Source organism: Pygoscelis adeliae, unplaced genomic scaffold (assembly GCF_000699105.1).
Source record: "Pygoscelis adeliae isolate BGI_AS28 unplaced genomic scaffold, ASM69910v1 Scaffold546, whole genome shotgun sequence".
In the NCBI taxonomy this organism is placed as follows: Eukaryota; Metazoa; Chordata; class Aves; order Sphenisciformes; family Spheniscidae; genus Pygoscelis; species Pygoscelis adeliae.
In genome coordinates this window covers 30,971-40,111 of record NW_008824951.1, presented here as the reverse complement: position 1 = coordinate 40,111, position 9,141 = coordinate 30,971, and the positions used below count along the sequence as shown (strand labels likewise).

The window sequence follows — 9,141 nt, the reverse complement described above, 5'->3', positions numbered from 1 at the left end:
GGTGGGTGGTGGGCTTGGGGGGGGGCACCGCTCAGCTCCACTTGCCCAGTTCGGCTCCATTCTCGCTGCAGAGAGCATCTCCCCCGGCGTGCCCAGCCCGTGGAGGGTGTCAGCGATGGCCCGCTGCGCTGTGGCCGTGGTTAGCGATGATCCCCGCTGTAGGAGGGAGATAGGGGCTGCTGGATTGACCTGATCTCATCTGGGGACAATGGCCCTCACGGCAGCAGAGATAGCGCCGGCATGAGCGACGCTAAGCCCACGCACCCTTCTTACTGCTCACAATGCAGCACTGAGCTTAATTCTTCAAGATGAAGAAGATACGTGGCTGTCAGGCTGTAATTACAGCTGTGTGTGTGACATGGAGGCCCGACTGCTTTCACGTTTGTGTTGTCCGGTGGGTTTTTGTGCTGCTCGGGCTCCTGCCTGCCTTGCTCCTGCTGGGAGCCCTGCCGGGGGACGCAGCAGGGACAGAGCCGGCTCCCTCCAGCCAGGCTGTGGGCTCTGTGCAGTGGGGTGAGCAGTGCTGGCTCCCGGTGATGGAGAGTCCCAAGGCAACTGGGGCTCTGGGGACGGAAAGGAGAGGGGAGGCTGGGAGGGCTGTGCTTGCCAGAGGGGAAGGGGGCTGCCGGCCCCCCACAGACTCCTGCTGACCCCGTCCTTGGGGGGATGATGTTGGAGCAACCCAGGGACATGTGGGATGAGCTCACAGCCTCCAGCTCGCCCCAGCATGGCAAAGGTGGACTCAGGTGATGCTGATCTGGCACAGTGGCCAGCAAACCTCGTCAGGGTTGTCACCCGTACAAGGACAAGCCCTGGACACCTCTTCTCTGAGGAGCATCAGGTGGGACAGGCCAGGGTGAGGGTGCTTTGTGCAGGTGGCTCCAGGAGAGCTGCTGCAAGGGCGATGCACGGGTCTTCACTGAATGCGGCAAACACAGACCCACGCCAGCCCCGGGAGCAGCCAGGCCTGGGCGAGTACAAAACATGTCTGCACATGGGCTGTGCACTGGTCTGACTCTGCTTCTCTCTTCCAGGCGTACAGCTTTGCCATGGGGAGTTGGCCAAAGAACGGGCTCTTAGACATGAACAAAGGACTGAACCTACAGCACATAGGGAGGCCTCACAGCGGGATAGGTGAGTGATGCTGCCCCGCACCCTTCCCATCCCCACGGCTGCTGCTCCGGGTGTGCGGGACATGCCTCAGCTCCGAGAGCTGGTCCAGGCTGGGGTGCTGAGAGCCAGCCAAAGGGCTGTGGGGTCTCTGGCTGGTGGAAGGGACGAAGATGTGCCAGGACAGGATTGGCACGCAGGATGAGCTCTTGGTCCCTGGCACATCCCAGCGTGGCAAACACACCTGCCCGTCCTTCTGGCCAGGGAGCTGCTCCCCTCCTCAGCTGCTCTGGCAGTGCTTGGGCTGGGGGTGGATGTGGGCAGCACCAGGACTCGCACGGTGCCTGGAGCACAGGGTGGGGGTCCGCAGACTGGGCGGGATGCTCTCCCTGTTGGGCCAGTCCTCCAGCTGCTCTGGATGCTGTGTTCGTCCTTGGAAAGGAGGCTCTGCCAAGCAGTGCAGCCTCGGGAGCTGGCTGGAAACGTGCTGCAGAGTGAAGATGCATGGCCCCAGCTGGTGAACTGAACCATCGTCCCGTTTGCTCACACGTGTGATGAGCTTCATGGTCCTGCAGCCTGCTCCAAGGTAAACAACTGAGACTACCGTGCACAGTGGCAGAGCTCCATGTTTCCCCTAGCTCCTCCACACCGGGGATCAAAGTGATATGAGGAGGGAGACCTGGCCCAGGACACTGAGGCCATATATCTGCCTGCTGCCTAACACTGGGGGCGCAGAGCTGGAGCAGCAGCAGGCTGCAGTACGGGCTGGAGCTCAGATTTACTGCACTGTAGGCAGAGCTGTAAACTCAGGGCTGCATTGCTCTTGCCTGTCTTGTTTCTATATGGGGCGTTGGATCACCTCTTGGAGACCAGCAGTCAGGTGTTCCCTCTGCCTCCCAGCCCTTCATCCACGGTGACTTGTGAGCATTAAAGTTTGCAAGGAGGTAAGATTTACTTGGAAAAGTCACCAGCTACCTGGGCCTTGAGGAGCCTGTTTAATATTGTTTCAAGACTCTAACCATTAAACTCTCCAATCAATCCAAGTTAAGGAGATGAATTATTTAAAGCTCACCAGCTTTTAATTAGCAAGCTCCTTTTGAACTATGGATCTGGTTGCATTATTGACGGAGGTAGCATTAAAATTTGCTTCCTTGCCTGGGAGCAGATCTGCCTTGCTTGTGTGCCATGTTGGGGGGATCACAGGGAAGGAACGGGGACTGCAGGTGTTGTGTGTGCGTGTCCTGCTCTGGGGGCTTGGGCTTTTCCTAGGGTCTCCTGGGGGATGCAGGGTTGGTTTGTGCCTCGTCTTTCCTCATTTTATTTATGGCAAGAGCTCTCTGTTGCTGGCATCTCTTATTCTGACAAAGCGTCTCCAGCTCTGGAGTATCATCTGTCTGCCGTTGGTTTCTGCCCGTATTTATCTCAGTGCTGTTTTCTTGCACAGGTGTCTCTGCCTGATGGAGTTCAGAGGGATGCTGTTCATGTCCCTCCCCACTCCAGTCCTTTAGGAGGGTTTTGCTTCTTCATTTCTGCCATACTTCCTCCATGGGGGAGCATTCCTGGCTCCCCCCAGTACAGGGTGAGCCACGGGTGGATTGCGCAGAGAAGCAGCGTGTCAAGGCCCAGCAGCCAAGCTCCCTTCTTGCAGCGCTCCGTCCCAGTGGCAGACCTGCCTTTCACATGCTGTTGGGAAGGGGGTTTACATGGGTGCTGTGAAGGATGCCAGGCCAGCAGTGTGATGGTCTCCATCTCCCTGGCACCGCCAATGGTGCACATGTGCCCTGTGTGTTGCAGCCTGCTGGCTGCTCCATTTGGCCTGGGTCCAGAGCAGCTCTGCCCTGGGCATCTGTGATCCTCTGCCCACCTGCAGAGGCGGCAGCCACTGACACCCCGTGCCTGGTGGCTTTACTGCAGGCTGAGCCGCTGGGAGTGAGCTGGAGGCATGGCTCATTGAATGGCTTCTCCTAGCCAGCTTGGGAGCCCCAGGCACAGCTGCTGCCTGCGGTGTCAGGGCTGCTGGCTTTGGGGCTTGGTAACGGAGCGTCCCTCCTGGGAGAAGGCTCAGGGCGATGCTGGTGTCTGGAGACATGCCTTGCCTGGCATTTTGTCAGGGCACCAGCCTCCTGGCCTTCTGGCCACTTCATTTCCCAGCCTGCTGGCTTTTCAGGTCCTAGTCATGGATCAAGCGTTGGCTCTAGTGACAGCCTGAGAGGTCCCCAGGCCAAGGGCCAAGGAGGGACTGCTCACTGCAGAGGTGGGCTGGGCTGGCTTCCTTGGGTACAGCTTTGCTGCCTCGTCCTGGAGCAAGTGTCGGTCCTGCACAGCCGAATCCTTCCATATCAGCCATTGGGAGCGGGCACGGTCATCCCAATTGCTGACGGTCGCCCTGTGACCTGAGCAGTCCTCACCACTCTCCTTCATGCTCTCAACCGCTTTTGCTTCAGGGCTGGGAGGACCCATCCCTTTTCCTGCCCAGGGCTGCCCTCCCTTTCCCTCCCTGGCTGAAAGGAGCCTTGCTCCTGACACAGCCCTGCCCACTCAGCCGAATAAATGACCCCTTCTCGAGGACTGCTGCTGGAGGAGAGAGTGGAGAATGGCGAAGCACACTGCCTGCCCGTCTCTTGCTGCCCGTGGTGAGACGGGAGCTGGCTGTGGCTCTGGGGATGCTCCCATGCGGTCTAGAGCCTCCCTTCTCTTTTGTGGCTGGTCCCAGAGTGCAGCAGGGTCAAGGGAGGTTGGGGAGCTGAGAGATGGGTCCCCAGGGCTGCCCGAGGTGGGTGTAAGCAGGGTCAGCCCCTGACTCTCATAGCCCTCGTGGGTTGCTGATGTCCAGAAGTCTGCAACCCAAAGAGGGCTGAGGAGGGAGCAGCAAGGCAATGTGTTAGCCAGCCACAGAGGTTTCATGAATACCGTGCCGTGCAGGAGAGCCTCTCTGCGGCCCCTTTCCTGGCAGCATGGGGAGCGGTCCAGGGGGATGCAGGCAGTCCTGTGAAGCCTCAGCTCGCTTATGCAGGGATGTCCAACATGGATGTTTCCCTTCAAATCTGACAGAAAAATTGCAGTGGATGGCCACTTATTTTTGCAAACAATTTGCAAGGAATTTTGCTGATGGCTCTTGGATGTGCTGCTCCTAGCCAGGTGGGGAGCCCCAGGCACAGCTGCTGCCTGCGGTGTCAGGGCTGCTGGCTTTGGGGCTTGGTAACGGAGCGTCCCTCCTGGGAGAAGGCTCAGGGCGATGCTGGTGTCTGGAGACATGCCTTGCCTGGCATTTTGTCAGGGCACCAGCCTCCTGGCCTTCTGGCCACTTCATTTCCCAGCCTGCTGGCTTTTCAGGTCCTAGTCATGGATCAAGCGTTGGCTCTAGTGACAGCCTGAGAGGTCCCCAGGCCAAGGGCCGAGGAGGGACTGCTCACTGCAGAGGTGGGCTGGGCTGGCTTCCTTGGGTACAGCTTTGCTGCCTCGTCCTGGAGCAAGTGTCGGTCCTGCACAGCCGAGTCCTTCCATGCCAGCCACTGGGAGCGGGCACGGTCATCCCAATTGCTGACGGTCGCCCTGTGACCTGAGCAGTCCTCACCACTCTCCTTCATGCTCTCAACCGCTTTTGCTTCAGGGCTGGGAGGACCCATCCCTTTTCCTGCCCAGGGCTGCCCTCCCTTTCCCTCCCTGGCTGAAAGGAGCCTTGCTCCTGACACAGCCCTGCCCACTCAGCCGAATAAATGACCCCTTCTCGAGGACTGCTGCTGGAGGAGAGAGTGGAGAATGGCGAAGCACACTGCCTGCCCGTCTCTTGCTGCCCGTGGTGAGACGGGAGCTGGCTGTGGCTCTGGGGATGCTCCCATGCGGTCTAGAGCCTCCCTTCTCTTTTGTGGCTGGTCCCAGAGTGCAGCAGGGTCAAGGGAGGTTGGGGAGCTGAGAGATGGGTCCCCAGGGCTGCCCGAGGTGGGTGTAAGCAGGGTCAGCCCCTGACTCTCATAGCCCTCGTGGGTTGCTGATGTCCAGAAGTCTGCAACCCAAAGAGGGCTGAGGAGGGAGCAGCAAGGCAATGTGTTAGCCAGCCACAGAGGTTTCATGAATACCGTGCCGTGCAGGAGAGCCTCTCTGCGGCCCCTTTCCTGGCAGCATGGGGAGCGGTCCAGGGGGATGCAGGCAGTCCTGTGAAGCCTCAGCTCGCTTATGCAGGGATGTCCAACATGGATGTTTCCCTTCAAATCTGACAGAAAAATTGCAGTGGATGGCCACTTATTTTTGCAAACAATTTGCAAGGAATTTTGCTGTCTCGCCTGATCGGTTGTGCATTGCTTTGTTTTCAAATCACTCTCTGATTCACTGGCTCAGCAGATATCTGCTCCAAATCCCTGCACTTGGCATGCTCTGGGACCAGTCCCGCCCCGTGCTTCATCTCCTCTCCTTTGTCTTGTTCAAAATCCACGGAGTTCAGGGCGCTTGACACCCTGCAGGGCCAAGGCCAGATTCTGGATGGGAACCTCACCTTTAGCAGCCGGTGCGTGCGGGCAAGAGGGGCTCGTGGTGGAGCACAGTGGAGTCTCACCACATCCCCTGGGACGTACGGCTGCGCATACAGCAAGTTGCTGAACAGAGCGCCCGTTCTAGCTTTCGTCTGGTTTCTGCTCGCGAACAAGTGAGCTGCAAATCTTGTCGAGGGGTTAGAAAAGTGGTTTGTATCACCAAATACACCAAAGTGTATTTGCATACGCTGCAAACAGAGCTGCTTTGGGGTGGGATGTGTAGGGGTCTGCTGCAGTGTTTCACAGGAGGGAAAAGGTAAAGGAAAGGGGAAAATGTCAATATTTCAGCTTGCAGAGGAGTGCTGGGCAGAATAAGGAGGTTGGAAAGTCCTGCTCCAGAGAGTGAGGATGCAGAAAATCCTTGGGAGATGGAAAAGGAGCAAAAGGGGAGTGAACCCTGTTCTTTCATACCTTTTCTCGGGTTGGTATTTCAGCTCTAAGGATTCCCTCTGGGCTGAATGTGGCCCTGAGGACCAGAGAGGACTTTTTTTTGCAGCTTCCATCTCTCCTCGAACATGGATTAAATGTGTGTCAGCTGTAGCGTGAGCTGTAGGATCTTGGGCTGAGGAACTTCTTTTTGCCTGGTGTTTTCTTGGCCCTCAAAAAAATGAAGTTGAGGCTTGCCAAGAACTTACTCATCTTACAGACGTGTGCACGTTGCGGTTCTTAAAACATGTGTTTGAGGCGCTGCTTGCCAAAAACGAGCTGCAGCTTGTAATGGGGGTCTTGGCACTCTCACGCAAAGACCAGCATTCACAGGCTCTGCACCAGTGGAGCTGGGTTCTTGCGTTGGGGTCTCTCTACAGAGTTTCAGAGACTGATACAGATCAGAAGGATTAAAATCCCAGGCTTTAGTTGTGATTTAAATCAGCCAGTAGATCACCTGGATTCAGTAATTGATTTTCTTCTATTTTTGCCTTTTTTTTTTTACCTGTTTCCCTGAAAAAAGGTCAAGTTTTACTGACCAGCACCTATCAAACCAAGTGCAGCTCTCCTTACCACTGCCAGATTGTTAAATCTGGTTATTCTTTTATTCATCAAATGCCCTATATTTGCTGCATTTATTTCTATCGATTATGTAACATAATATGCCTTTAGTTTTCATTTTTAGATATTTGCTACATTAGAAAAATGGTGAATTACTATTTGTTCTTAAAGAGATGGTGATTAAATTATTACTTATGATTTGAGTTGCAACTCTTTTGGATGAAAATTGGAATGCCATGTTAAAGTACCCCAGCAGTAGTTTGAATTGGTTTTATTTGTAAAATCCTGTTTCCCTTGCATGTACTCAATACAGAAGGAAAAGTAAATTTCAGAATAGGTTTTAGTTAAAAACACCTGGTGCAGAAACCGAAGGAAGAAGTGATTGGTGAGTTGAAGGAGTCTTTCTGGAAACCACCCTTTCAAGATTTTAGAATTAGCACATCTCATCCTCTCCCACCTTAGCTTGTTGGTTTGTTTGTTTCCCTGATTATGGAAAAGATAAAAGGCACACCTTCTTTTTTTTTTTCAGTCCTTTGTTGTTTCTCAGCTCTGAATGAGCCAGTTACTGAACTGAAAATACATAGAAAAAAGTAAAAAGTTCCCAAATCTGGAGAAGTAGCTGCTGCTGGGAAAGTTTGTTTCTCATTTGTCAGCTCTGCTTCCACCTCCAGTGCATTGACTGTCTTTAAAACATGATGTTACCCCTTGCCCCTGGTCTTCTTTGAATATAATTGAATTTAATAGAATCTTTAAAGTTTAGACTTTAGCACACAGATTATTATGATTTCAGATTTAGTTCTAAATGCCTGGTTTGAGGTGTTTTTTCTTTTTTAGGGGAAGAGGGTAGCCAGGCTGCTGTGTCTCTTGCTAACGAACCTGCAGTACCCATCCCAGGCGACCAGGAGATCTGGTCCCATAGTAGCACCTGTCTTGACACAATGCCCTTGCTGGGCTGTTTTACACCAGCTGCAAAATCCCATGAGCCTCGAGCCTCTGCACAGGGCTTCACCATCTTCCCTGTGCCCACGGTGCCCCCGGCCAGGGCTGTGCCGTGCTCTCTCCGTGGGGACCTCTGCCGTGCCAAATGGAAAAGCCCTACCTGCCTGGGCAGGTCCGCAGCCCATGCGGTGAGCGACCCAGCAAGCCACCGTGCCTTCCAGGCTCCATCTCTGTCTTCATTTACTGATTGGAAATATTGGAAGGTTAGGGTGTGATATTGTTCCTGATCCAGAGCATTAATTAGGCCTCGGAAAGAAGAAGAGGAATTGCGTGTTTTTAACAGTGAGGTTAATGGGATGCTCGCAGAGTAGACAGTTTTAATGAGCTTCAACTCGATGTGCAGTGAGTTTACTCTTTGTGTTAAAAGGGTCACACTGCAGTAGTTTGATGTGGATTGTCTCCTGGCCCCCAGTGTCATAGGTGAGCGTCTGTCAGAGTCCAGTCAGAGCGCATTTACTTAGTGACACGATTCTAATTAACTACTGCGAGCTGCCACCGCCGCGGGGAGCCTGGCCAGAGCCTGCCAGGGGTGCCTCCTGCCCAGCGGAGCCATCCCTCTCCCTGTGCTGCTCTGCCTGCTCTGCCTGCTTGTGTGCCAGCGGCGCTGGGCTGCTCTCCGCACTGACATTGAAGGAGAGGGTGGCGAGGGCCGTGCTCGCTAAGTGCGGTGGCAGGCAGCAGGCTGCCCGCTGTAATGGGTGCCTTTGGCTGTCAGTGCCAGCTCTCCATGCTGGGAGCTCAGCGGGGGCTGATGAGGCTTCGCCTCGCCCTGCGAGGTGCTGGGAGCTTGTGGTCCTGGGAGCTTGCTGGCTTTATTTCAGGCTCCTCTCATTCTTCCCTGCTTTTCTTTCCCCTCTTTCATTTTCCTGGCTCTCCCGGGGGTGCAGGGAAGCCTGCAGCCCCGCAGCATCTGTGGGATCCCTGATCACCCTTGGTGCCCACCTGCCTCCTCTGCAGTGGGGCAGGGGGAACAAGGGGACAGGGACAGCATTTTGTGAAACTCCCATCCGTTTTTTTCACCACTTTCCATCCCAGCCCGCATGGCCCTGGCTGGGAGAGCTGGTCCCACCCTCCCCGGGATGGGAGAAACCTTGGAGAACCCCATCCTCCCCCGGAGCAGGCGAACCCCATTCTTTGGCTCTTTATGGTGGCACGCAGCTGATGCCGTGCCCAGGGACAGTGCCGTTTGCACCACACCGTCCTTTTGCCAGGGGATGCTGAGAGCAAGAGCCGAGCATGGGGCTCGCTGCTGCGGAGCAGGGCACAGGGCTGCCTCAGGGCCGCTGCCCTGCACACAGCGGCCCCAGCCCAAGGCAGAAGGGGAAAGACTCCGAGTTAAATAATTAAAAGAGACTTAAGTAAAAATCAACAGAAATGTCATCAAATGAGCAGTGTCATTTTGAATTAGCGCTTGTAAAGGTCAGGCGGATCCAGAACAGGTGAAGCGGCTGTGTGCTGGGTGTCGCGGTCAGGCAGCGTGTCCCGGCACCCAGGGAGGCAGGGTGCAGGGACCGGCCCA

General features: G+C 55.3%; 1 protein-coding gene across 1 annotated transcript in view; it reads left to right on the top strand.

Annotated features, from left to right (window-relative positions):
• The window catches only part of ERI3 (ERI1 exoribonuclease family member 3), a gene marked incomplete at its 3' end in the record, with an annotated part of 88,963 nt that extends 87,829 nt beyond the window's left edge, over positions 1–1,134 (top strand). The window contains exon 6 of the mRNA XM_009325603.1: positions 1,035–1,134. Coding sequence (XP_009323878.1) covers positions 1,035–1,134 — 100 coding nt within the window. The remainder of the gene's footprint in view (positions 1–1,034) is intronic.
• Positions 1,135–9,141: the final 8,007 nt, after the last annotated feature.